Source organism: Strix uralensis, chromosome 2 (assembly GCF_047716275.1).
Source record: "Strix uralensis isolate ZFMK-TIS-50842 chromosome 2, bStrUra1, whole genome shotgun sequence".
In the NCBI taxonomy this organism is placed as follows: Eukaryota; Metazoa; Chordata; class Aves; order Strigiformes; family Strigidae; genus Strix; species Strix uralensis.
The window spans coordinates 134657354-134683439 of NC_133973.1; the positions used below are offsets into that span (position 1 = coordinate 134657354).

Sequence of the window (26086 nt, forward strand, 5' to 3'; positions counted from 1 at the left end):
CGGGGATGCCGGTCCCGCCCCGCCCTCTCCGGGGGTTTCTCTCTGTCCCCTGCAGTTGGGGGGCTGGGGTCCTGCCTAGCACCCAGGTCTCCCCCCAGCCCCAGGGGGGGCTTTGCCCACCTCCTGTGCCCCCCGCCCCTGCACAGCTCTGCCAACACCCCCCCCCCGCCCCGCGCACCCCTGGGGCTGGCCACGAAACGGGGGGTGCCACAGCGTGACCCCCCCTGCTGATGCGGTCTGGGCATGCTGCTGCCACCAGCCCCGGGAAACTGTCCCCAAAAAGCACCGGGCTCGGGGGTGCCCCCCCCCTGTTTCTGCCACGGGACAAACCCCAGGAGCAGTTTCACCCCCTCCATGGGGACCCCTCGAGCAGGGTCCGGGGCGCCGGCATCGCTCTGAGGGATGCTCTGGATGGGGGGGGGCTGGAGTAGACCCCAGGTACAGCCCCCGCCACGCGCTGCCCCCAGCCCAGGCAGCCACAGGAACCCCCCGGGACACCCTGCACCCACAATAAGTCTTTATTCCTTTGGGGACCAGCGAAAAGCTGGGCAGGGACACCCCCAAAATCAGCCCTGCCACTGCGTGTCCGCCCCCTGCGTCCCCATCGGCACCAAGCCCCATTCCCCATTCTGCTGAAGGCCTCATCCGGGCTCCGCGGGTCCCCGTGGGGACACACCGTCCCCGTGTCCCCAGCCCCCCCATCCCGCTGCTGTCGCCGTCAAGCCGGTGGGTCCCGGTCGCGACCCCGTTTCCTCACTGTGGCTCGGTGGCCTCGTGGCTCATGGGCGACCGGCCGCTGCCAGGGCCGTGGCTGCCAGGAGGAGCCCCCAGAATCACGGGGCGTCCCTGGGGACGCTCCTGCCTGGGGGTGTCACAGAGGAGGAGTCAGGGGCAGCCGGGGGTGAGGGGGGTCTGGCTGGGGGCTGCCCGCCCCGGCTGCAGCAGGTCTCTGGGCTCACCTGCGCTGAAGACACACGCCCGGCTCTGGCATCTCTTCTCTGCCGAAACAACCAACCGTCCGCACGGGCCCCGCGCTGCTCCTCCCCGTGCCGTGCCGTGTTGTACCACGCCATGCTGTGCTGTCCTGCGCCGTCCTCCGCATGCCATGCTGTGCCGTGCCACGTTACGCCCTGACATGCCGTGTCATATCACGCCATGCTGTGTTGCACCATGCCATGCCATTCAGTGCCATGCCGTGCTGCGCCGTGCCGTGCCATGCTGTGCCGTGCCGTGCCGTGCCACGCTTCGCTGCCAATCGCCCCCACTGCAAACCCCGGGGCAGAGCGGCCGGGAGACGTGCAAGGACGCACGCCCGAAGGCAAACTCCCCCCGTCCCCCTCCCCACGAGCAAGAACCCCCTTTCCCGGCAGAGCTGGTGGGAAGGGGCCACCCCCCCGTCCCCCCCCACCCCGCAGCGGGGGCGTCACCTTTCACCAGCTCGCAGTTGTAGGTGCTGCGCGCGTCCTGGGAGCGGAGCTGGATGAGGGCTCTGTTCCCATTGCGGGCGACGTCGGTGACCTCGAAGCTCTCGAAGGGCGGGATGAAGACCTCCTCCTCCCCGGGGAAGGAGGAGAAGTTGCTGATGCAGGCGCCGTAGCAGGTCTCCACCAAGAAGATGGTGTCCTGGCCAAAGAGCTGGCTGGTCTTGTTCTGGAGGGAGGTGGAGGTGAAGCGGCCGAAGCGGACGGGCTGGTGCTGCTGGGCAGTGAAGTGGACGCCCTGGACGCCCCGGTAGATGTGGTGGCAGCGGCGGGGCTGGGCGTCGTGCAGAACACACAGGGCCTCAGTCAGGAGGAAATGCAGCGTCTTGAAGCAGAAGGCGCCCAGATATTTCTCGCGGGAGCGCCCGGCCTCGCGCACGGCCGCGTTGAACTCCCGGTACAGGGGTTCCTGCAGCGTGTACGCCAGGAGGGCGACCGCGTGCTCCGGCCGCAGCGCCGGCGGCTGGGGGACGTGGCCCTGCCGGTTCCGCCGTTTGGCGGCGGCGAGGGTCCAGGCCTCAGCATAGACGCAGTTGCGGGCGAACTCGCTGCGGTTGAGCTCCTCCAGCTCCTCCTCCATCATGCGGCCGCAGCTCCGGTACTGGTCGTCGAAGGAGTTGGGGGCCATGTCCAGTGCCACCTCCTGGAGGGGGTCAAGATCTCGCCAGCGTGGGGGGGTGCCGGCTCTGACCTGGAGCCGGGGGAGTTTGAAGAAGCTTCAGCCACCGCTGTAGCCCCTCCCCTGCTACTAAAACCCCTCCACACCCACAAACCCAACCCCCGCCCCCCCCCCCCCCCCCCCCGCCCCGAGCAGGAAACCCCCGGGGGATAAATTGCAGGGTGCAAGATCCCGCCAGGGGCTCGGCCCTTTCCTGCAGGACCTGAGGCCAGATCCGGCCCCGCTGACCTGCGATGCGGAGCTGGCACTGACCCCCCACCCCCCTGCCGTCACGCTGCTGAGGACGGGGCAGGTTGTGGTGGTCATCCCCATGGGGCCGGGCCCCCACCCGCAGCCCCCGGGCTCTGGAGGGGGTCAGGAGGCAGGGTGCAGGCAGGCACAGTCCCTGCCTGCTCTGGCAGGAGCAGCTCTGGGCCAAGCAAATGTCCCCGTCGTGGTGCTTAGGGACGCGGGGCCGGACAGAGGTGACAAAGCCCAGGGGAGCTTGGAGCCAGGACCTGGGGGAGACCCAGCAGAGGAGGGGGGGGCCAGCAAGGGACCCAAAGGGGAGGTTTGGCAAAGGGATGGGGAGAAGGCACATCAAGGGCTGGGTGGAAGAACCACGGCACCAGGGATGGAGAAAAGATAATTTTAATTTTTTCATGTTTTAAGATGGTGTCACCCCTGTCTGGTTCCCAGCCCTACACCCCCGTCTGCTGTCTCCAGGGTGCCCGTTGCTCCTCTGGGAACAGCGTTGTCACCTCGGGGGCTTGCGGAACCAGCAGCAGCAGCAGGACTGTAAGCACCATTCCAGCAGGCCTTGAGACACCTCCAGAGCCGGGCACTTCTGTCCGGTGCCATGTTGTTCCTGCTGATCTTGTCCCCATCCACAGCCTCGTCTGTGTCCAGGAGCCCCCGTGGCAGCTCCACTCTCTGCCCATTGAGCCACATTTTGGCTCCTGGCCGCAGCAGCTTCGCCTCCACCTCCATGCAGGTGGGGGGCTGGAGGCGCTCCTTGGGGAGGGTGCCATCGCCGCCCGCTGTTGCGACCAGCCCCTGATTGTCCTCGGGGTACTGGGTGTGTCCCGAGCTCTCTTGTGCCACCAGCTCCTCCATGGCAGCAATCCCACACTCCGGGATGCAGAAGCAGCTGTCCCCTGATGAAATGGAGCCACTCGTCGAGGAGTGTATCCAATGCGGCTGATACAAGCGCTGCCTGGGCAGGTCACAGAAGAAGCTGTCCAAGGAAACGGAGCTGGACATCAAGGGGGGGCTCGAGGAGTACATCCTCCTGGGTAGCCGCTGCCACAGGTCGCCCGTGCTTGGTGCCTTCGCGATGGCACTGCAGAGGAGCAGAGGGAAGTGAACCTGCTGCACCCCGCCGACCCCTCCGGCAGGACGGGCAGGGCACGGGCTGAGGGGCTGGGGCAGGCTCTGGGGGTCTCCCCCGGCACTCACCATGTCTCCAGGGTCGGTGCAGGCTCCTTCATTCCTCTCTTTGTTGGTGGAGAAGCCGCCCAGGAAGGAGTTTGCTCAGGCCTGCCGTGGGGTGTCGGCTGTTTGCAGGGTGCTTGGGGCCGCGACCGCTCAGCACTTGGCTTCTGCATCTGGGCTTTCGCTCTCCTTCTGCAACGTTTCTCCTTTTTCCTCATCCCCTGCAGGACCCCAAGAGCTGGGTGAGACGGGAGCAGCTCTCAGGCCCACACCACAGCCCCCACCACCACCCAACAGCATCCCACCCCCCGGCACAGTGCGGTGCAGCGTCACCTACACAGAAGCTCTTGGCCGTCGACGTAGCATTGCTCAGGACGAGCAGCACGTTGAGCATCAGTAGCGGGAGCCTCTGGGCCAGGGTGGGCCCGTTGCCACGCGCCATGACTGTGGGCCCAGTGTGGCTGCGGCCTTTTATACTGGGGCAGGCGGGCGGAGCCCCCTTTGTGACATCACAGGGCGGGCAGAGCCCCCTTTGTGACACCCGGCAGCCCCCCCTGCCACGTCCTTCCCCCTGCGAGGGGCTCAGGAGGGGCTGGGGTGTCCCCCTCGAAATCAGGGACCCCTGTGTCGGCACGGCGCGGCGCGGCACGCTTGGAGGCTCAGAGCCAAACCGCTCGGGTCCCCGGGGCCAACGTAGCTGCGAGACCCCGTAGCTGAGGCCAGGCCCCGGCGCGTTGGGACGTGGCGCTTTCTGCCTGCCTGCGTGTAACGCCCGAGATCCACGTAGGAACCTTCACGGGACCATCTTTGTGTCCCGTCCCAATGGGGGGGTAGCGAGTAGCGGGGCGTTGCCCGCCGATCCCTCTGTGCTTCCATACTTGCCATTTACTGATCAGCACTGGCCAAAGGAACGACCGCATCCGCTCCGGCTGAGGGACCTCTGACTCTTGTGCCACAGCGACGGCGGCTCTTTTTCTGCCGCAAACTGAGGTTTGGGTGTTGAGTGCTGAGAGCTTGGATTTGTGAGCCCAAAGTCTCAAGAAAAGGGGGGAGCGCATGCCTGCTAGCCGATGGCTGCCAGCAGTTGGTGCTCATTGCTGTGAGGGGCCTCGGACAGGATTGTGCCCAAGGACGTCATTTTTGCAGCTCTGATGGGTCTTGATACTGGGACTGGTGTCCCGATACACGGAATGGGGTCCTGATACTGGGGCTGGGGCCTTGGTACTGGGGCCTGGGGTCTCCATACTGGGCCTGGAGTTCTGTCACTGGGGCTGGAGTCCCGATAGTGGGGCTGGGGTCTTGCTACTTGGGTGGGGCCCGATCCTGGTGCTGGGGAGCACCCATCAGAGGCAGGGGGTGGCAGCTGGATTGTGGGGCTGGATTTGGGGGTGGGGGTACAGATCTTAGGGGGGGCTAGATGCTGGACTCGGGGGGGGGATCCTGGACTGGGGGTGGGTGCTGGGCTCAGGGAGCCCCCCCCCCCTTCCTCCCCAGCCTGCCGTGAGCTCTGGGCTGGGGTATCCCTGCAGCCCCCTCCAGCACAGCGGGGATCAGCCCCTCTGCCTGCCGCCCTGTATTAAATTTAATAAGTTGCTTTAAATTGTACTAAGTTGTAGTAAGTTGTATTAACTTGTAGCGGCCAAAATAATTCACACGTCACAATGTTCTTTCTTTCTGCAGGGCAGGGGCTGTTTATTTTCTTTAATATCTCTTTTTCTCTCTTCTTACAGTAATACATACTCATACAATAATACATACTTTTGCTCTCATCCAAGCTCTTACTTCATAATACGCAAATCAGCACCTAGACAGTCATCAATACTCTTACCCCACAGACAGTTCCACACCACGCAGGCAGTCTCGGTGCTGCCATCTTCTTCACACTAGCACGGCTTCGTATCTCTCTTCCAAGGCCTGCTTCTCCTCCAAGCCTTGCTGCTTCTCCAGGCCTCTGCGGGCCTACGCAGATCCACCTTCACCGAGCTCTCTGGCTGAGCTCTCTGGCTGAGCTCCCCAAAAGCTGACCTCTCTCCCCAAGCTGACCAACCAAAGTCCATTTGGCTAAGTATTGACTCTCCCACAGCTGTGCAGGGCTGACAGGCCAATGCCAACTTGCCTCTTAATCATTTACCAGTAAGACATAATTTGACTCTTAACAATAGAATCTCCCACAGCTGCACAGAGATGACACTCCCCCCCCCCCCCCCCCCCCCCCCCAAGCCGGAGTGAGGGGCTCTGAGCCCCAACGAACTCACTGCAATGATGGGGGCGGCAGGTGGGGACCCCCCAGCGCAGGGTGGGGGCTGGCCCTCGCTTGTCCCCCCCTCAGTGCCCCCTGTGGGGTCCCACCCGTGACCCTGCCCAGCCAGAGCGGCCATGGAACCCTGCAAGGGCTGCCCAGGGGGAGCACTGGGGGTACTGGGACACTGGGGGCACTTGGAGTACTGAGGACACTGGGGGCACTGAGCGTATTGAGGGCACTGGGAGGACTGGGGGACACTGGCAGCATAGGGGACACTGGGAGAATTGGGGGCACTGAGGGTACTGGGGGGCACTGGGAGTACTGGGGGACACTGGGAGCACTGGGAGTATTGGGGGCTGTACTGGGTCTGGCTGATCCGGAATTGGTTTTCCCCTCTCTCAGCCCTCATGGTGCTGTGTTTCATGTTGGGCGCTGGCAGGGTGTTGATAGCACACTGGTGGTGTGGCTACTGCTGAGTGGTGCTTACACAGCACCAAGGATCTTTCTGACATTTCCCCCCCTGGGTGGGACGGGGTGGGCAAGATCTTGGGAGGGGACACAACCAGGACAGCTGACCCGAACTGACCAAAGGGATATTCCAGACCATCTGACGTCTGCTCAGTATAAAGCTGGGAGAAAGGAGGAAGGGGGGGGGGGGGGGGGGGGTGTCACCCTTGGTCCTCCGAGGCAACCCCTACGTGTATGGGAGCCCTGCTTCCTGAGAAGGCCCGACATCGCCTGTTCATGGGAAGTAGAGAATAAATCTGTTTTCTTTTTTGCTTCCGTGTGCGGATCTTTGCTTCGCTTTGCTTGTACTAAAACTGCTTTTGTTTTACCCACAAGTGTTGGGGTTTTTTCCTGCCTTATTTTCTTTCCCCTCTTTGGCCTGTTGAGAAAAAAGGGGGAAGGGGGGGGGAGTGACAGAGCGACTTGGTGGGTACCTGGCATTTAGCACTGGGGGGCACTTGGAGTACTGAGGACACTGGGAGCACTGGGAGTATTGGGGGCACTGAGGGTACTGGGGGGCACTGGGAGTATTGGGGGCACTGAGGGTACTGGCTGTGAGAGATGAGAAACCAGGCCTGCGAGAAACTGAGGAAAACAGCCTGAGAAAGCAAAAGTTGAGGCTGATCGAAGAAATGCCTCAAACCCTGGCAAGACAAAACTCTGAGTGACGGGTGGATGGTGGGAGGTGGAAGCTGATCAGGCTGCCCCAGTAACACAGGGTGCAGCCGGAGGAGGGAGCCCTGTGGAGACAGGACGGCTCTGCTCTGGGGCACCTGGCCAGATTTCAAGGGGCATCTGTCCAGTGAATGCCCTTTGCTTCGTTATCCCCCACATGCATGTTAAAGCCCTAACGAGGGCTAACATGATCATGCTAATTACATCACCCCAGGAAACACCTGACCCCTCCCATACATGGGATACGTAGGGATGTGGGTCGGCCTAGGGGACGGACCCAAGGGCAGTGGGTATAAATCAAGGGGGGGGGGGAAGAAAGGGGGGGCCTGGAGAGTGCAGTGAAGGGAAGAGGACGGCTGCAAGCGAAGAAGACGGCTGCCTCCTGGAACCCGCTGGTGGGATCAGCGCAGAAGCCCAGACCCATGAACCCCACCCCATTCCCTCTATCTCCCTCTTTTCCCTTTCCCATTAAGCAGTGCAAGGCATATTGTATTGCTTGCCACAACTTGCTATATACTTAGCCAATTATCATGTGTTCAATTAGTACATTGTGGGTAGTTAATAAGTGTTTGGACTTGGAGAATTGTTGTCCGCTCCGTTGGGGATTTGTGAATCTGAGTCACTCGTCTCCCTCATCTGAGCGGGACGTGACACAGTATCACAGCTCCAGCCCCAGTATTGAGACCCCAATTCCAATATTGGAACTCCAGCCCAGTTTAAGGACCCAGCTCCCAGTATCAGCCCTCCAGCTCCAGTATCGAGCTTCAACACACATATTGGGATGCCAGTCCCAGTATCTGGCCCCCAGCCCCAGTATCAAGACCCCAGCCCCAGTATCAGGACCCCATTCCGTGTATCGGGACACCAGTCCCAGTATCAAGACCCATCAGAGCTGCAAAAATGACGTCCTTGGGCACAATCCTGTCCGAGGCCCCTCACAGCAATGAGCACCAACTGCTGGCAGCCATCGGCTAGCAGGCATGCGCTCCCCCCTTTTCTTGAGACTTTGGGCTCACAAATCCAAGCTCTCAGCACTCAACACCCAAACCTCAGTTTGCGGCAGAAAAAGAGCCGCCGTCGCTGTGGCACAAGAGTCAGAGGTCCCTCAGCCGGAGCGGATGCGGTCGTTCCTTTGGCCAGTGCTGATCAGTAAATGGCAAGTATGGAAGCACAGAGGGATCGGCGGGCAACGCCCCGCTACTCGCTACCCCCCCATTGGGACGGGACACAAAGATGGTCCCGTGAAGGTTCCTACGTGGATCTCGGGCGTTACACGCAGGCAGGCAGAAAGCGCCACGTCCCAACGCGCCGGGGCCTGGCCTCAGCTACGGGGTCTCGCAGCTACGTTGGCCCCGGGGACCCGAGCGGTTTGGCTCTGAGCCTCCAAGCGTGCCGCGCCGCGCCGTGCCGACACAGGGGTCCCTGATTTCGAGGGGGACACCCCAGCCCCTCCTGAGCCCCTCGCAGGGGGAAGGACGTGGCAGGGGGGGCTGCCGGGTGTCACAAAGGGGGCTCTGCCCACCCTGTGATGTCACAAAGGGGGCTCCGCCCGCCTGCCCCAGTATAAAAGGCCGCAGCCACACTGGGCCCACAGTCATGGCGCGTGGCAACGGGCCCACCCTGGCCCAGAGGCTCCCGCTACTGATGCTCAACGTGCTGCTCGTCCTGAGCAATGCTACGTCGACGGCCAAGAGCTTCTGTGTAGGTGACGCTGCACCGCACTGTGCCGGGGGGTGGGATGCTGTTGGGTGGTGGTGGGGGCTGTGGTGTGGGCCTGAGAGCTGCTCCCGTCTCACCCAGCTCTTGGGGTCCTGCAGGGGATGAGGAAAAAGGAGAAACGTTGCAGAAGGAGAGCGAAAGCCCAGATGCAGAAGCCAAGTGCTGAGCGGTCGCGGCCCCAAGCACCCTGCAAACAGCCGACACCCCACGGCAGGCCTGAGCAAACTCCTTCCTGGGCGGCTTCTCCACCAACAAAGAGAGGAATGAAGGAGCCTGCACCGACCCTGGAGACATGGTGAGTGCCGGGGGAGACCCCCAGAGCCTGCCCCAGCCCCTCAGCCCGTGCCCTGCCCGTCCTGCCGGAGGGGTCGGCGGGGTGCAGCAGGTTCACTTCCCTCTGCTCCTCTGCAGTGCCATCGCGAAGGCACCAAGCACGGGCGACCTGTGGCAGCGGCTACCCAGGAGGATGTACTCCTCGAGCCCCCCCTTGATGTCCAGCTCCGTTTCCTTGGACAGCTTCTTCTGTGACCTGCCCAGGCAGCGCTTGTATCAGCCGCATTGGATACACACCTCGACGAGTGGCTCCATTTCATCAGGGGACAGCTGCTTCTGCATCCCGGAGTGTGGGATTGCTGCCATGGAGGAGCTGGTGGCACAAGAGAGCTCGGGACACACCCAGTACCCCGAGGACATTCAGGGGCTGGTCGCAACAGCGGGCGGCGATGGCACCCTCCCCAAGGAGCGCCTCCAGCCCCCCACCTGCATGGAGGTGGAGGCGAAGCTGCTGCGGCCAGGAGCCAAAATGTGGCTCAATGGGCAGAGAGTGGAGCTGCCACGGGGGCTCCTGGACACAGACGAGGCTGTGGATGGGGACAAGATCAGCAGGAACAACATGGCACCGGACAGAAGTGCCCGGCTCTGGAGATGTCTCAAGGCCTGCTGGAATGGTGCTTACAGTCCTGCTGCTGCTGCTGGTTCCGCAAGCCCCCGAGGTGACAACGCTGTTCCCAGAGGAGCAACGGGCACCCTGGAGACAGCAGACGGTGGGGGGTGTAGGGCTGGGAACCTCCCTGGGCTGACCCCACCTGATACCATAAAAAATTAAATGATCTTTTCTCCATCCCTGGTGCCGTGGTTCTTCCACCCAGACCTTGATGCGCCTTCTCCCCCCGTCCCTTTGCCAAACCTCCCCTTTGGGTCCCTTGCTGACCCACCCCCCACTCTGCCAGGTCTTCCCCAGGTCCTGGCTCCGAGCTCCCCCGGGCTTCGTCCCCTCTGTCCAGCCCCGCGTCCATAAGCACCACGACGGGGACGTTTGCTTGGCCCAGAGCTGCTCCTGCCAGAGCAGGCAGGGACTGTGCCTGCCTGCACCCTGCCTCTTGACCCCCTCCAGAGCCTGGGGGCTGTGGGTCAGGGGCCGACCCCCTGGTATGCCCCCACCAGCTATATGCCCCCGGTACCATGCAGCGGAGCTTCTCTCTGGCTGGGCAGGGCAGCAGATTCTGGGGGGACACGGAGCGGGGCCAGACAGGGACCGGCACCCCTGGGAGCAGCAGCTAGAACTCGGGGCGCCACAGGGCTTTGTTTTGGGGGATGAGAAACCCCCCCTGAGCAGCACCAATCCTCGCGGGAAATGCTCTGCCCACTCACCCCCCCGCTGCAGAGCTCCAGATGCCGCCACAAGGGCCGGGCACAGCCCCATGGACGGAAGGATCCCGCCAGCCCTCAGGGCAGTGACACCCCGCAACCTCCCCAGCCCCCCGGCAGGAGAGGGAGGACACAGTCCAGGGTTTATTTGGTTTTTGTTGGGTTTCTTGGGTGGGACGTGGAATGGGATGATGTGGCCCTGGCTGGGGTGGCGGTCCCGCTGTCAGGTTCCCCTTGCCTGGTGCTGGTGGAGCTCCCACCCTGCAGCTATGGGGGGGCCAGGGACGAGCCACTCTCATGGGACACCCATGGCCACCATCGTCCCCAGAGCGGGCGGGGGGGTTGTGGGCAGTGGGTGCATCAGGGCGATGCATCCAGGGGGCCGTCAGGCAGCTTGGCCCAGGACCAGCACGCTCATGAGGAAGACCATGAGGAAGAGACCCACATGAAGAAGCGGTCCATCACCTTGGCCACCTTCTTCCACTCGCCGGTCCGGCGCTGGGCAGCTCGGTGGCGTCGGAAGCAGCCGGCGATGTAGCCAACGTTCCTCAGCAGCCCATCGTGGTGGCACAGGCAGCGGTCCCGGGGACAACCTCTGGCCTCAGAACCCACTTCCCCCTTGCCAGGGCTCTCCCCCAGCCCCGCAGCGTCCCCTCCGTCTGCCCGCTCGCCCAGAGCCCGCTGGGGGCTCTTGCAGCTCTCACCCACCTCGTAGACACAGCAGAGCCGGGCCATGTGGTGCAGGATGAGCTGCCTGGCCCAGGGGGGCACGGGCTGGGCCCCCGGGCCGCAGTGGTGGACGTTCATGATGAAGATTGTCAACGCGGTTGAGGCCGTGATCAAGGTCATGGTGGCGATGTAGTACTTCCCTACGTGGGCAACGGACAGTGATGCTGCGAAGGGGTAGAGACCCCTCCCCTCCCCACGCCGCAGCCACCCTCGCATGGGTGCTGCCCATCCATCCCCCCGTGGGTCCCATGGGAGGGTTCTGGGTGCTGTCGAGGCTCACCGATGAGCGGGACGCTCTCCGAGGGCGGCATGCTCTCTGCCACCAACAGCTGGAAGACGGTGAGGGCCAGCAACACTGTCACTCCCAGTGAGACCTTCTCCCCCGAGTCGGCTGGCAGGTAGAAGCCGAGCGGCGCCAGGAAGGAGACCATGATGCAGGGCAGGAGCAGGTTGAAGATGTAGAAGGAGGCGCGGCGGCGGAGGAGCAGGGTGTAGGTGACATCGGGGTAGGGCTCGGAGCAGCAGCCGTAGGTGATGACGTTCCTCGTGGCTGGCATGCCCAGCACCTCCCACTCCACGTTCTCCACGAAATCCGTCAGGTCCGCGGTGTCCAGGCGGTTGTGGAGGTCAATCTGGTTCCCATTGTAGGTCCAGGAGCCGAAGGTGAGGCGGCAGCGCTGCCCGTCGAAGGGGAAGTAGGAGACATCCACCTTGCAGGAGCTCTTGGTGATGGCAGGCGAGTCCCACATGATGAGCCCGTCGGAGCGCAGCACCACGTTGGTCTCCATTGAGCCACCGAAGCGGTCGTCGGCGCTGGGGGAGGGACGGCCATAGGGCCGGGATGGCTCCGAGCCCCACGTGGGCCAGGGCTTTGCAGGGCCAAGCGCCTGCCCCCAACGCTGTGTCCCCTCCCTGCATCACCCTGCCCCCCAAAGTGTGGGCTCGGTGGTGCTGGCCCCCCCCCGCCCTCATCACCCACACCGGGACCCCCCCCCGTGCAGCCCCAAGGTTGGAAATACCTCCCATGCAGCCCCTCCCCAGTCCCAGCCTGAGCCCTCCCAGCTCCGGGAGCCATTGGGGGCGGGGGGGGCGGTCCAGCACAACCCACTTGTTGTAGAGGATGATGTCCGGCCGCCAGACGTAGCTGCTGGGGATGCGGATGCTGTCGATGCCGCCGTAGGTGTCCTCGTCCCAGGCGAGGTGGGCATCCAGCCAGGCCTGGCGGACCCACAGGTAGGTGGTGAGGACCTGGTTCCTCTCGTCCTGCCGAGGGCAGCGGGTGGGTGCAGGGGACAGACCCTGGTGCCACCCACACCCCCCCGTCAGTCCCCAACACTCTGCGAGGGTTCTGGAGGGGCTGAGCTGCCTTCGAGGGTGCTGCTTTTGGGGTGGGGGTGGAGAGATCCGAGTCACAGAATCCCAGAATCACCAAGGCTGGAAAAGCCCTTGAAGCTCCTCCAGTCCAACCATGAACCTCACCCTGACCGTTCCCAACTCCATCAGATCCCTCAGCGCTGGGTCAGCCCGACTCTTCAACCCCTCCAGGGATGGGGACTCCCCCCCTGCCCTGGGCAGCCCATTCCAACGCCCAACAACCCCTTCTGCAAAGAAATCCTTCCTAAGAGCCAGTCTGACCCTGCCCTGGCGCAGCTTGAGGCCATTCCCTCTTGGCCTGCCGCTGGTTCCTTGGCTCAAGAGACTCATCCCCCCTCTCTGCACCCTCCTTTCAGGGAGTTGGAGAGGGCCATGACGTCTCCCCTCAGCCTCCTCTTCTCCAGACTAAACCCCCCAGTTCCCTCATGCAAGCCCACGCTGCGGGGGGGCTCTGCTGGTTTTGGGGGGGCCTGAGCTGTCTTCAAGTGGTCTGAGCTGACCCAGGGGGAGCTGGGCTGGTTTTGAGGGGTCCTGGCTAGTTTCGAGGGATGAGCAGGACCCGCTGGGGGAGAGCAGAGCCCCGCTAAGCCATGGCCAGGAGTGTGACGGGGAGGGTCCCGGTTTGGCCGAGCTGGGCCGCCAGTGCCGGTGCCACTCACCATGTCGATGATCTGGGAGAGGGTGACCTGGAGGGTGACGCTGAGCGCCCGCTCTGTGTCCTCCACGGGCCGCAGGGCGCTGGAGTAGTTGGCAAAGAGGTCGTGGAGCAGCTTGTAGGCGAATCTGCCCTGAGCCCCCTGGCAGCCTGCGGGGACCCAGAGCGGGGCTGGAGGGGCTGCAGCTGAGGGTGCAGTCAGACCCCTCCCTAGAGACCCCCAGGAACCAGCTGAGCGGGGTTAGGGGAGCATGCGGGGACCCCCGTCCCTCCTCGCCACCAGCCCGAGCTCCCCAACCCCTCCGACCCTGTCCCCCACTCAGGGCTGCCCGATGTGCGGGGCTGCCGCTGCTCGCAGGGCTCGGGGGACCCTCTCCCCGCGCCCGGGGGGGTGGGGGGGGGCGGTCAGCACCCCTCGCCGCCCCCTCCGCCGCTTACCCGGGGCCAGGAGGCAGCCGGCGAGGCAGAGGGTGAGCAGAGGGCCAGCTCCGGGCTTCATCCCGCCGCGCTCCCGCCCCGTGCAGATCTCGGGGGACACGGGGGGGGGCCGTGCTGCCTGCGAGCGCCAGGGTGACGTCAGGGCTGGGACGCGGCGGGGGGGGACAGGGCCCCCCCCAGGGACCGACGGTCTCGGTGCAGCGAGCCCTGTGGTGGTGGAGGTGTTGGGGGGGGGGAGGATGGAGGGTCTCCAGCTGGGACCTGGCAGAGGGCGGGGACGGGGTTTGGGTGGTGACAAGGACCGTGCCGTGGGCTGGAGCAGGCAGGGACAAGGTCGCTCCTCGCCGCGTTGTTGGAGCTTCTGCCTGCCTGGAGCCGCCAGCGGCTTCGTGCTCTGGAAACCACCGTCTCCAGGTGCCTCAGGGCTTGGGGGGCTGCAGGGTTTGGGGGTTGCTCCCCACGATCCTGGCTCAGAGCAAGCTGGAAGAGGAAACCTCAGGGTGGAAATCAGGGAGACGTGGGGGGCGCTGAAGCCCACTGAGGCCTTGGCAGGGGGTGGTGGGAAGAGCTGAGGGCGGATGCTGTGGGGCCCAGGGCGGAGGGACCGTGGTGCCGGACATCCCGGTGTCCGGTCTCAGTTAAAGAGCAAGGAAAGGGAAGATTATTCCCGTTGTGGACAAATCCTGGGAGGTTAAGGGACATGACCCAGGAGACGAAGCAGCAAGTGGCAGAGGTCCCTGCCGCAGGGGTGCAGGAGCGTCTCCCCAGCTCCGGCCGTGGGGGAGGCCACTGACTCCCACTCCCCACCGGCCCCTCCCTGGCACCTTTCCCACACCGATCCCCGGCAGCAGATGCCAAGCAGGGCGCCGATCGGTTTTAAGGCTGGAGGTTTTGTTTCCAGGCGGTGAATTATTGATCCCCGGCCCCGTGTCCCGGCCTCACCCCAGGGCAGCAGCTGGGTTTGCAGAGACGCAATTAGGGTAATGGAAGAGGCGCAGCCAGGCTGCCCTGGCTCCCCGCACCGCGCCGCGCGCCCGGGGCCACCTACTGCTGCTGCTTCGTGCCCCTCACTGGGGGGCAGGACCCCCCCAGCCCCCTCTCCAGAAGCGAGGGCCGGGCACCCGCTGTCGCCCCACCTTGGGGTGTAGGTTTGTGCCCAGCCCAGGATAATCGTCTGTGGTTTATTTAACCCATTTCTGGACACCCCCCCACCTCCCCCGTTTTCAGCCTGAAGCTGTTCTGTGTTGCACAGAAAAGTGCTTCTCACCCTTTGCCATGAAGCTGGACCCCAGCTCATCCCTCCCCTTTCCAGAAATCCCTGTTCCAAGCCACGGCCATCCCCCCTCAGCACCCCCCCGGCCTCCACCCCCTCCTCTCCCTCACACCACAGGAGGTGCCCAGCACCAGGCTGGGGCTCCCCACAAGCTCCCCCCCTCCTTCTCCGCTTTTCTTCCTGCTGTTCCCACTTTCTTCCACAGCTCCAAAGGACGCTTCCCTGGGTGCCGCAGCCTTCCCAAAGGGTCTTCCTGGCTCAGACCATCCCTTAAGTCTGCTTAAGCCCAGTCTAACCAGTAAGAGCCACGAGACGCAGCCACGGGGCTCCCAACCAGAAATCCTGCGTAAAAAGCAAAGGAAACAGTGAGAATACTATAAACATTTTATTTATTGTTTTCAAAAAGACAGGAAAATAATCTAGATCATTTATTTATATTTTTTTTTTTTAATAAAAACCTTTACATAACCCTCATGCATCAAGACCTTCGGTGAGCCAACGCAAAGCAGCACCAGGCGGGCTGGAAGCCGCTGGCTACTGCGAGCCGTGGCAGGAGGGGCCGCTGCAGTAACCCTGAAATCAGAGCAGACCGACAGACAGGTTTGGTTTTGTGTCTTTTTTTTTTTCTTCTTCTCCTTCTTCCAAAAATAGTCGGTTCCTAAGCAGAGCAAGAGTAGAGGCTGGACACAGCGGAGCACAGGGAGGCGGCTGGGGGGTCACGGGCAGGATGGTCCTGGGGGGGACGGCGGCTGCGCTTGATGTCAACGGAGTTGGGGGTGTGTGTGATCACTTTTGGTGTTTTTTTTTTTTCCCCCACTTTCGGCGCAGAATTTGCCCCCTCCCAGCAGAAACCCGGAGCCCCAGAGCGCAGCAGGGCCAGCGGGGCGGGTGTCACCCCCCCCCCCGAGGAGCTTCGCTTCAGGAGACAGAGAAGCAAAACGCCGCAGGGGGCTCCCCACTTACCAAGATGAAAAGACGCTTCCGAAAGGGTTTTTTTTCCCTCCCTCCCCACACCCCCCCCAGCACATTTTCACCACAAAGCCCTGCTCAAAGCCCACCCGTGGTCATGTGGGGTGCGCGGCGAGGGGGGATCTGCCCATGGAACCATCCCAGAGTTCATTGAAATGTCCTCGGCACCGCCACCGCGGGAGGGGAAGGACCTGCCCCCTCCCCAGGTAGCAGCTCTGGGCAGGCAGGATGGGCAGGACGGGCTTTCTCGGTTCTAGAAAGCGCTGGGTGGGGCACGGCGCCAGGCAGGAAGGTCCAACGTGTCTCACCGCTCCCCCAGGTTACACCAAAAAAAAAAAAAATCCTGCGTCAGCCCACGGAATAAATTGGTTTTTTTTTAAAAAACTTCAACAGAAAAACCTGTGCGGCCAGAGAGGTGGTTCGTCCTCCTGACAAGGGGAAGGGTTAACGAAGGGTGAAGAAAACCCAAAACCTGTCCCTCGGTGGAAGGATGGGTGGAAGGATGGGCGCTCAGTGCGTGGTCAGCTCGCGCAGGTAGGACTGGGTGAGGCCGCGCAGCTCCTCCAAGGCGTAGTCCTCGGGCATGGGCAAGCGCCCGATGTGGGGGGCCAGCAGGCGCAGGGGCACGCGCTGGGCGTCCGGGGTGGCCTCGGCCAGGGGCTGCAGGCTCAGCACCACGCGCAGCAGGTTGGCCACGCGCTTGGCCATGTCTGTGGGGAGAGAAGGGAGAAAAGGGAGCGTCGGCGGCGGCACAGCTCGGTTTCGGGTACGGCAGGATCGGGGGTGAATTCAGCAGTGATTCAAGGGGAAAGTCGAGCACAGGAGTGAGCGTGGCAGGACTTTTTTTCATTTATCACAGAATTTGGGGTGAATTTGGCAGCAATTCAAGAGGAAATTCTGCAGGAGTGAGTGTGGCAGGATTTTTTTTTTGCAGAATTTGGGGTGAATTTAGCAGCGATTCAAGGGGAAATTCCGCAAGAGCGAGGACAGGAGCTCACCTAGCAAAATTCTTTTTAATTTTTCACAAAATTTGGGGTGAATTTATCAGCAATTCAAGGGGAAGTTTCTTGGGAGCAAGCGCAGGAGCGAGCGTGGCAGGATTTATTTTTTTGCAGTATTTGGGGTGCATTTAGCAGCGATTCAAGGGGAAATTCCACCGGAGCCAGCACAGGAGCTCACCTGGCAGAATTTTTTTTTTGTTTACTGCAGAATGTGGGGTGAATTTAGCAGCAATTCAAGGGGAAATTCCACAGGAGCAAGCGCAGGAGCAAGGATGGGAGCTCGCCTGGCAGGATTCTTTTTCACTTTTCACAGAATTTGGGGTGAATTTAGGAGCAATTCAAAGGGAAATTTCTTGGGAGCAAGCACAGGAGTGAGCGTGGCAGGATTTTTTTTCGTTTTTCACAGAAATTGGAGTGAATTTTTCAGCGATTCAAGGGGAAATTCCTCGGGAGCAAGGACAGGAGCTTGCCTGGCAGAGCTGCAGGCAGGGTAAGTACTGGAGCAGCCCCCGGCTCACCTCCCCACCCACAGCCTCCCCATCCCACAGGCTGAGGAACAGCCACACCGACAGCCCGCAGGGGCGGGGTGAGGCTGTAAAACCAGCGTCCCCAGGGGGCTGCTGGCTATCAGTGTCCCCGTGTCACCGTACCCGACTGAGCCAGGCGGTCCTTGGCGCTGCGGCACTGGATCTGCTCTATCCTGTTGCACAGCGACGTCACTTTGGTATGTAACCGCTCCAGCTCGTAGGTGGAACAATCCAGCTGGAAGCAAAGAAGAAAAATCAGCCTCCGCGTAACCCAAAGGTTCAGCAGAACCGCCGGCGGACGGCCAAGTGTGCTCTAAACCAAATCCATCCAAGAGAAGGCGGTCTACACTAAAACCTGCTTAAAGTTACCACCTGGAGTGGGGGAAATGGGAATTCTGGAACTCAACTAGAGGGGACTGACAGGCAGACTCCCCGCTAACTAGCTAGTTAACCGCTGATCGTGTTTCTTCTCCTTCACTAACCCGTCATGCTCCAGAGAGCCCGTCTGCAGGACAGAGCCCACACCTGATTTGGACAGCATCTACCAAACCTCTGTCTTTTCAGAGATGCACCATATTCTGTTTGCCAGCGTCTGCCAAAGGGAAACGCTAACGTTGGCACTGAGCAGCGAGTAAAAGGTTGATCCAAAAGCGAGACTCCCTGTGAGCTTCCAAACTGTAGGGAAAAAAAACAACCCACAACTGTTTTAGTTTGTTACCTGCTGAATCCTATCGAGCATCTCAATAACACGGATGTAATCCAGGTAGACCAGCCCTGCCACCTCCCAGTCCTGGATGAGTGCACTACGCTCTGGAAGAGCAAGATCTTCCAGGAATCCTTTCAGGTACTTGTAGTTTTCATTAATAATAGCATCTCGAGAGAACAAGCACGTCAGTAACAGAGCAGAAAAGTTTCTTACAAGCCATCGTTAAAGAAAAAGCAACCGAGGGACTGCACTCTTGGGTAGTTTTGTAACTCCCTGACCCCACCAGTGTAAGGGCACCCCCATTCCCTGGAGCAGGGGCACCCACAGGATGGGGGCTGCGGGAACGCCACCGCTGCCCTCGCTCCCTGAGGCACCTCTGGCCCAGGAAGGGGGACGTGCAGAGGCTGAGCCCTTCTCACGCGGCTGCAGTGAAGAACCATCACAGAATCCCAGAATCATTGGGGTTGGAAAAGCCCTTGAAGCTCCTCCAGTCCAACCATGAACCTCACCCTGACCGTTCCCAACTCCACCAGATCCCTCAGCGCTGGGTCAGCCCGACTCTTCAACCCCTCCAGGGATGGGGACTCCCCCCCTGCCCTGGGCAGCCCATTCCAACGCCCAACGACCCCTTCTGCAAAGAAATCCTTCCTAAGAGCCAGTCTGACCCTGCCCTGGCGCAGCTTGAGGCCATTCCCTCTTGGCCTGGCGCTGGTTCCTTGGCTCAAGAGACTCATCCCCCCTCTCTGCACCCTCCTTTCAGGGCGTTATCACGCCAGGCATCAAGCAAGAGCTGTTGTGGAACAGCCAGCCACTCTAACCCCCTTGCCAGCAGCACAGCCCTACCCCTTCCTGTCACCAAACACCCAGCGACATCTGCTCTGGCTGCGGCTGTGTGTGCCGTTCGGAGGAGAATAAAACAAATCAGGAGAGCAGACTCACCTGAGGCTAAGTGCCTGACAACCAGCTTGTGACACTGGTTCCAGTGCCCAGCCTTGAACAAGAAGAGGGCTTCTTTATGCTTGTCATCCTCCATCCTCGCTCGAACCGCCTTTGCTTCATGAATCCACTCCGGGGGGACGCAGAGCCTTTGCGTCAGGAACGTCTCCTTGGCCCAGGACTTGGGGGTCTCGGCGAGCGCGCAGTGCCGGTTTAGGAGCTCCCGCACTGCTTTCTCCCGTGTGCTGGGGAAGAGAGGACGAGGCGTTACCCCAGCAAGCAATCCTTCACATCCCTCCATCAGAAGACACTTCGATACCAGCAGCCGAGGGCTGCACTGTATTTTTTGGCCACGGGGAAGGCACGGGCGTAGCAAGCGCCAGCCTCGCCATGCCGCCAACAGCCCTACTGTAGGACGTTAAGGAAAGCTCTAAAATCAGCTGAATTCCTTCAGTACAGGTTAACCACTAAGAAAAGCCATCACCAGTGTTCTGTAAGATCTTAAAGATTCTAAGCTTAAAAACATCTAAGTATAAGCCAGGCCCCTAGAAGCAATATACAGGCTCTACTTGAAGTTATCGGTTGGAAAAAATTCTATTTCCATGTGTTAATGGTGGCTGTCAACATTAACAGCAGGAGACACCTCTGCACAGAAGATGTACGATTCACAAGTTTAAAACAACTCTTTGTGAAGTCTGTATTTCACAACAGAAGCCGAATGTGCGTTTTGACGATTCCCAAGCTTTCCTCTCAAACACACTTCCGTCTGTTCAGCTCCAGTGGGAACACTGACGATATTTTGCTTTAATGATGTTTTCAGGACACGTTCCTGAACGTGGTGAGCTCGCTGAGCCGGAGACGAGCCACGCGGCCACCGGGTATCAAAATGACGAGGAGATCTGCTTCTGTGGCACAGTTCAGGAGTTACAGTCATTACAATACAACCTGATTTAACATCTACCAAGACATTTAACTAAGCAGAATTATTCATGCCCCTTTGTAATCCTAGCACACAATTTTCACTCGTGGCATGAAGTTCTCCAGCCACGCAGTTCCAATTCAAGGTGAGAGAAGCCGTGACAGTTACGGTCTACGCAGCAGGTCCATAAAGCAGCAATCGCATTATTTTCAAGGAAAATACAATCTTTTACTCACTGCGTGTGAGGCTCGTGCAGCAGTATAAAGACAGCCCATTCCCAAAGGCCTTCGCTCTCCAGCTGGGCGGCGTAGCTGGCGTTGAGCACGCCCTGACTCTGCTTGAAGAGATGGGTGTAATTCAGGGCCCTGAGCACCTCCCACAGGTGCCAGCTGAGGCGATAGTCCAGAGGGTCAGACGTTATGCTCCTGGGATCGAGCAGCTGGTCAAGATCATAGTGCCTGTAGGGAAAGAGATTTGTAACAGAAAGAGCTAATCGTGTCCACATAAAATCAGAAATCGGTGCTGCTTAGCTCTTGCCCTTCACCCACCTCCAGTTATTCCATGTATGTGATTTATGTGGGGTTTTGGGTTTTTTTGTTTGCTTGGTTGTTTTAAAAAGATAGGAGTAACTGCTAAAATCCTTTTGCTCTTAGGTCTGCAGCCAGACTGTCACAATCTTTTCTTTTGTATGTGTTCTTCTTGCAGATTCCTCAGTGCCTCAAAGGCAACTACGGTGAAGCAAGATTACGGCGCTCTTCAGACACAGAAAACACGTAAGGAAATAAAACCACAAACACGCTCCAAAGCTTAAGTTTCATCATCTGTACCATCGCCAGCAGTGACAGCATCACCACAGGTGTCCACACGAGGCAGATTTTTGGCTACTGCAAGTGGTTTGGTAAACACTGAAGCTGATTTCATGCCCCTGGATTGTGAATTCAACAAGTCACTGACTGATCAGGGCTTTTCTAAGTCGTCTTTGAACTATTTACCCATTTACCTGTCACTGTAGAGTTTTAACAAATGGAAACAGACGTCTCTCAAAGGTCTTCCTGCGTTATCGTCGTCTTCAGTTACACAACCAGAATCTTCTAGGGAAGGAGGCAGAGGACAGCAGGCGTATTTTTCACACTCCGGTGTGTTCTAAAGAAATAATTTGAAGAGGAAGTTTAAAGCCAGTGCTCTGGACAGATCTGAATCCCACCCAGCTCGGCAGGCTCAGCAGCACGCTTTCTGCTCCAAAGTGGTGCATCCTACTGCACTGCAGTTAAAACTTACTAACATGAACCCTAAAAAGAAAAAAACTAAACCCAGAATGCTTCAGCAGGCTTCGTTTCATCCCCCACTGAGCTCTTGAAAGCTGCCATGTGGAGGTATAGTCAGCTCTCCCATACACACAGTGTGTTTCCTGAATGATTTTACAGCTGGAAAACCATACGTGAGCTGAGAGATGGAAGCACAGCGCAGCCCTGCAAGCTCTCGCTCCCTCTGGGGCTAAGCAGAGCCTGGACAGCCCAAGCGAGCGGCACGGAACGCACCGAGTCGACAAGAACCGTTTTCCAGGGCGCTGAACTGCAGAACTATTGTCTTTCACACCACCTAACCACTCGGGGGTCACCAAAATCCTCTTGGGATTTTCACAGATCTGGGTTTGGAAGAGCATTCCGCATCCTGCTGGTTTCCTTCTCAGCCCTCCTACGGAGAGTTCTGGAAACGAGCCGGAGCTGCTTTTCCTCCACATCATCGGGCTGCAGTGAGGCCACCCCCACGTTCTACCCTAACAGAATTATCTTCAGGTCAAGTCATGACAAAACTAAAGCTTGGTATTTCGAAGTGACGAACACGTTATTGCTGACACACTACCTTCAAAGAGAACCCTAAATATCCCTGCAGCACTCAGCACGCATCAATGAGAAGTCACGAGACTCGATGCTGTGCTTGGCCTATCTTTAGGCATTACAGATCAAGGGCTGAACTATCTTTAGTTAAATGATTAAACACTTTTTTCAACAGAACCCTTTGTCTTTCTGTACAGAGAGGCTGACAGCTCTACAGCAACAAACAAGGCTTTGCATAATGCATGCAGCCTGGGGGACAGCTTCCACGTGTGCTGCAGAAACAGCAAGGGCAACAAACAGGGCAAAGGCCGGTTTAGAACTCAGGTAGCCGAGTATTAAACATCACACTGGGAAAACTGACTGGCTACCCAGCCCCAGCGGCCTCCCTGCGGCTGGTCGCTGCCCACCTTCCTAGTTTTCTCTCGCTGCCAAACACCCAGCAACGCTCCATCAGTGGGAGATGTGCTTCACAGAATCCCAGAATCATCTCGGTTGGAAGAGCCCTTGAAGCTCCTCCAGTCCAACCATGAACCTCACCCTGACCGTTCCCAACTCCATCAGATCCCTCAGCGCTGGGTCAGCCCGACTCTTCAACCCCTCCAGGGATGGGGACTCCCCCCCTGCCCTGGGCAGCCCATTCCAACGCCCAACAACCCCTTCTGCAAAGAAATCCTTCCTAAGAGCCAGTCTGACCCTGCCCTGGCGCAGCTTGAGGCCATTCCCTCTTGGCCTGCCGCTGGTTCCTTGGCTCAAGAGACTCATCCCCCCTCTCTGCACCCTCCTTTCAGGGAGTTGGAGAGGACCATGAGGTCTCCCCTCAGCCTCCTCTTCTCCAGACTAAACCCCCCCAGTTCCCTCAGCCGCTCCCCATCACACCTGTGCTCCAGACCCTGCACCAGCTCCGTTGCCCTTCTCTGGACACGCTCGAGTCATTCAATGTCCTTTTTGGACTGAGGGGCCCAAAACTGAACACAGTAATCGAGGTGCGGCCTCACCAGTGCTGAGCACAGGGGTAAGATCCCTTCCCTGTCCCTGCTGGCCACGCTAGTGCTGATACAAGCCAGGATGCCATTGGCCTTCTTGGCCACCTGGGCACACAGCTGGCTCATTATCAATCAATCCCCCCCCCCCCTCCAGGTCCCTCTCTGACTGGCAGCTCTCCAGCCACTCCTCCCCAAGCCTGTAGCGCTGCTGGGGGTTGTTGTGGCCCAAGTGCAGCACCCGGCATTTGGCCTTAGTCAAACTCCTCCAGTTGGCCTCAGCCCATCGCTCCAGCCTGTCCAGATCTCTCTGCAGAGCCTCCCTACCCTCAAGCAGATTAACACTCCCACCCAACTTGGTGTCATCTGCAAACTGACTGAGGGTGCACTCGATCTCCTCGTCGAGATCATCAGTAAAGATGTTAAACAGGAGCGGCCCCAAAACTCAGCCCTGGGGGACACCACTCGTGACCGGCCGCCAGTCGGATTTAACTCCGTTCCCCACCACTCTTTGGGCCCGGACATCCAGACAGTTTTTTACCCAGCAAAGCGTGTGCCCATCGAAGCCGCGAGCAGCCAGTTTTGCCAGGAGAATGCTGTGGGAAACGGTGTCAAAGGCCTTGCTGAAGTCAAGGTAAACAACATCCACAGCCTTTCCCTCATCCAATAAGCGGGTTGCCCTGTCGTAGAAGGAGATCAGGTTTGTCAAGCAGGACCTGCCTTTCATAAACCCATGCTGACTGGGCCTGATCCCCTGGTTGTCCCACACGTGTTGTGTGATGGTACTCAGGATGAGCTGCTCCATCAGCTTCCCGGGCACTGAAGTCAAGCTGACAGGCCTGTAATTTCCTGGATCATCCTTCCGACCCTTCTTATAGATGGGCGTCACATTGGCCTATTTCCAATCTGTCGAGACCTCCCCGCTTTCCATGAACTCTGAGTTTTTCATATAAGGCCTCGTCTTGGCTCATTGCTCTGTCTGTGAAGTTTCTCAGCTTTCTTATCTTTGACTGCCACAGGTGTCTGCTGGTTTCTCTGCCCTCCCTGGGATGGACATGTCAGAGTTGCAAAAATGATGTCCTTGGGCACAATCCTGTCCAAGGCCCCTCACAGCAACGTGCACCAACTGCTGGCAGCCAGCAGCTCACAGGCATCAGGATGACATCTAACATCTCCCTTCAAGGGATGCCTCTCCCTCACCCTTGACAGGAGACGCCTCTGGAGACTGAGATTTTGTGTCCTTTTCCCAATTGCCTTGTCGATGCCCCTTCCCTAGACAGGGCTCCCAGCTGCCTGGCCTCCCTCCCCTCTCATTCCACACTCCTGGCCCTGCGATCCCAGCACTGGAGCATCTGGGGAACGAGGTGCTCACCTGGGGGAATGCTGAAATCCTTCCGCTTCTCTGGCAGGTCACTCAGGGGTAACGATGGGGTGACTGTCCCTGGCTCTGCCGCCTCCTCCTCCTCTTCTGGCGTTGGCCCTGCTTCTTCCTCACCCCGTACACTGCCAGGGGATTTTCTGGGTGTTTCTTCTTCTGTCTGGGAGCACCTGACACCAGCGTGGGCTGGGCCCCTGCTTCAGGGGCAGCGCCTGCCCTCAGCCTTGGAGCGGCTGCAGCTTCTGTTGAGGACTTGGGAGGGGCCGCGGTGTCTGGGCAGTTGTTCCCAGCCCCAGAGCCCTTCTCCCTCCTCGGAGGGCACTGGACAGGCTTTAGCAGCACCCACTAGGTGTGGGCGAGGCTCCAGCATGTTGCAGTGACCTGGGCCCCTCTGCAATTACACTTTCTCCAAACAAACCCCAAAGCTCCAATAAGGGAGGAATAAGGGAGCGAAGTTCCAATGCACCGCAGGTGCCCACGGTTCCAGGCACTTGCCCGGGCGACCCCACGCCCCCAGCCACTCGGAATTCTCCAGCCCTGGGGCCGATCTCCGGGGGATTCTCTCCAATAGCTGCTTCACCCCCAACCAAGCCTGAGCCACGGGCTGGCTCCCAGCAGTAAGACGGCAACAGGTAACGCCAACAGTCCAGGGATATTCGAAATGCCCGGAATTCTTCAACGCAGCCGTAAACAGCCCCCGGGCCGACGCCTGCATCGCCATCGATCCGCCTCCCACCGAACAGCAACACCGGAATCTTCCCTCAGCTCGCACGGGGGGAGCCGCAGCACGGGCACTCCGGTGAAGGTGATCAAACCTTCAGGGGCCAAGGGATCGCCGGGAGGCCCCGATCTGTCCCCTTCTCAGCCCAAAGGCCTGGCGGGGTTTGAACCCGGCCGCTGGCCAGTCCCCACGCAGCCGGTCGCTCACCTCCCGCCCCCGGTAACACACGGGAGGGACAAAACGGCGCGATCCGTCGGCGGAGCGAAAAAGCAGCTCCGTGCCGGTCCCAACGCAGCACTCACAAGCGACACCCGACCGGGGCGCGCACAGGCGCTTCCTCGACCGCGGCGACCGGTGCGCAGCCCCCGCCCACCCCCGGGCCGTCCCACGCGATGGACAGCTGCCCTGGCCAATCCGAGCCCGGCCCTCCAGCCGCGCTCCCGCCCAGCCCGAGGCCCGTCCCCTCTCGCCCGGCCGAGCCCAGGGCGGCTCCGCAGCGGGGGGCGGGTGGGCAGAGCCTTTCCCGCGGGGCCCGGTGCAGCTCGGGGGCGGGGCTCCCGTCTGCCCAAAACGAAGCCCCGTGGCGCCCCGAGCTGCAGCCGCTGCTCCCGGGGATGCCGGTCCCGCCCCGCCCTCTCCGTGTTCCCCCCGGCGTCTGCTGCCCTGCCCAGCCAGGGAGCGGCTCCGCTGCACCCCCCGTGAGGGGCCCGAGGGAGCGGGGAAGCCCCGGGCCCGGCCCCTCTGGGCGCTGCCTGGGGTGCGGATGGCGCCGGGGAGGGATGGAGGGGTCTGGCCCTGGACGCGCCGTGTCCCCCGAGAGCGCCGGGCTTTGGTGCGGGGTGGCGGGGGGCGCAGTGAGGGCACACGAGGCACCGTCACCACCCGGCCCCACCCCGGTCCCGGTGCGCGGGGGGTTGGGGAAGCGGCGACGGGGAGGTGGGGTCTCGGCTGTGGGGGCTGCCTCACCCAGGGAGGGGTTGGGGCGGGGGGAGACCCGGCGTGGCTGCACCACCGGAATTTTGCCGGGATTTTAGGGGCTTTTTTCCAGGCGACGTGTTGGGTCGGTGCCGGCCCCGCTGGAGCTGCCAGGCCTGGCGGGGGGGGGGGGGGTCCTCCGGTGGCCCCCCCGTGCCAGGGCCGTGCCCGCGCTGGCTCCTGCCCCGGTGCCCAGGGGTTCCCCCGGTTTTGCAGCCCGATTTCGGTGGGTTCTTTCTCCCTCCTGTGTAGCTGGCCCCCACCCCCCCCCGCCCCGGGCTGCTTATAGGGGGGGCTCTGCCAC

At 60.7% G+C, this 26086-nt stretch overlaps 5 protein-coding genes across 6 annotated transcripts in view; all 5 read right to left on the minus strand.

The window, feature by feature from the left end:
• Positions 1–833: 833 nt before the first annotated feature.
• On the minus strand, positions 834–2109 carry LOC141940284 (erythroblast NAD(P)(+)--arginine ADP-ribosyltransferase-like). Its single transcript, XM_074861070.1, has 3 exons — positions 1428–2109; positions 960–998; positions 834–862 (listed from the first exon to the last, which is right to left on the minus strand). Exons 1-3 carry the CDS (start codon positions 2107–2109, stop codon positions 834–836), a joined length of 750 nt encoding a protein of 249 aa, XP_074717171.1.
• Positions 2110–2789: 680 nt separating this feature from the next.
• Positions 2790–5734, minus strand: LOC141940283 (uncharacterized). The gene is made up of 3 exons (XM_074861068.1): positions 5402–5734; positions 3598–3794; positions 2790–3481 (listed from the first exon to the last, which is right to left on the minus strand). The coding sequence occupies exons 1-3, from the start codon at positions 5444–5446 to the stop codon at positions 2818–2820; spliced, it is 906 nt and encodes a 301-aa protein (XP_074717169.1). The 5' UTR covers positions 5447–5734; the 3' UTR covers positions 2790–2817.
• Positions 5735–10777: 5043 nt separating this feature from the next.
• On the minus strand, positions 10778–24085 carry LOC141939864 (neuronal acetylcholine receptor subunit alpha-10-like). The gene is made up of 4 exons (XM_074860452.1): positions 23250–24085; positions 12201–12355; positions 11373–11905; positions 10778–11232 (listed from the first exon to the last, which is right to left on the minus strand). The coding sequence occupies exons 1-4, from the start codon at positions 23511–23513 to the stop codon at positions 10778–10780; spliced, it is 1407 nt and encodes a 468-aa protein (XP_074716553.1). The 5' UTR covers positions 23514–24085.
• On the minus strand, positions 15202–24220 carry LOC141939868 (nuclear pore complex protein Nup98-Nup96-like). Of its 2 annotated transcripts, XM_074860458.1 has the most exons (7): positions 24081–24220; positions 20891–21033; positions 20127–20348; positions 18975–19216; positions 18048–18202; positions 17453–17564; positions 15202–16511 (listed from the first exon to the last, which is right to left on the minus strand). In XM_074860458.1, exons 4-7 carry the CDS (start codon positions 19066–19068, stop codon positions 16312–16314), a joined length of 561 nt encoding a protein of 186 aa, XP_074716559.1. In that variant the 5' UTR covers positions 19069–19216; positions 20127–20348; positions 20891–21033; positions 24081–24220; the 3' UTR covers positions 15202–16311. The 2 variants fall into 2 exon arrangements, with proteins under 2 accessions (XP_074716559.1, XP_074716560.1); XM_074860459.1 differs by lacking the exons at positions 20127–20348; positions 20891–21033; positions 24081–24220 and adding an exon at positions 19615–20119.
• LOC141939867 (nuclear pore complex protein Nup98-Nup96-like) overlaps positions 15202–26086 on the minus strand; it is a 35155-nt gene continuing 24270 nt past the window's right edge. The window contains exon 8 of the transcript XR_012627774.1: positions 15202–16273. The gene's annotated coding sequence lies outside the window, so the exon portion shown is untranslated. The remainder of the gene's footprint in view (positions 16274–26086) is intronic.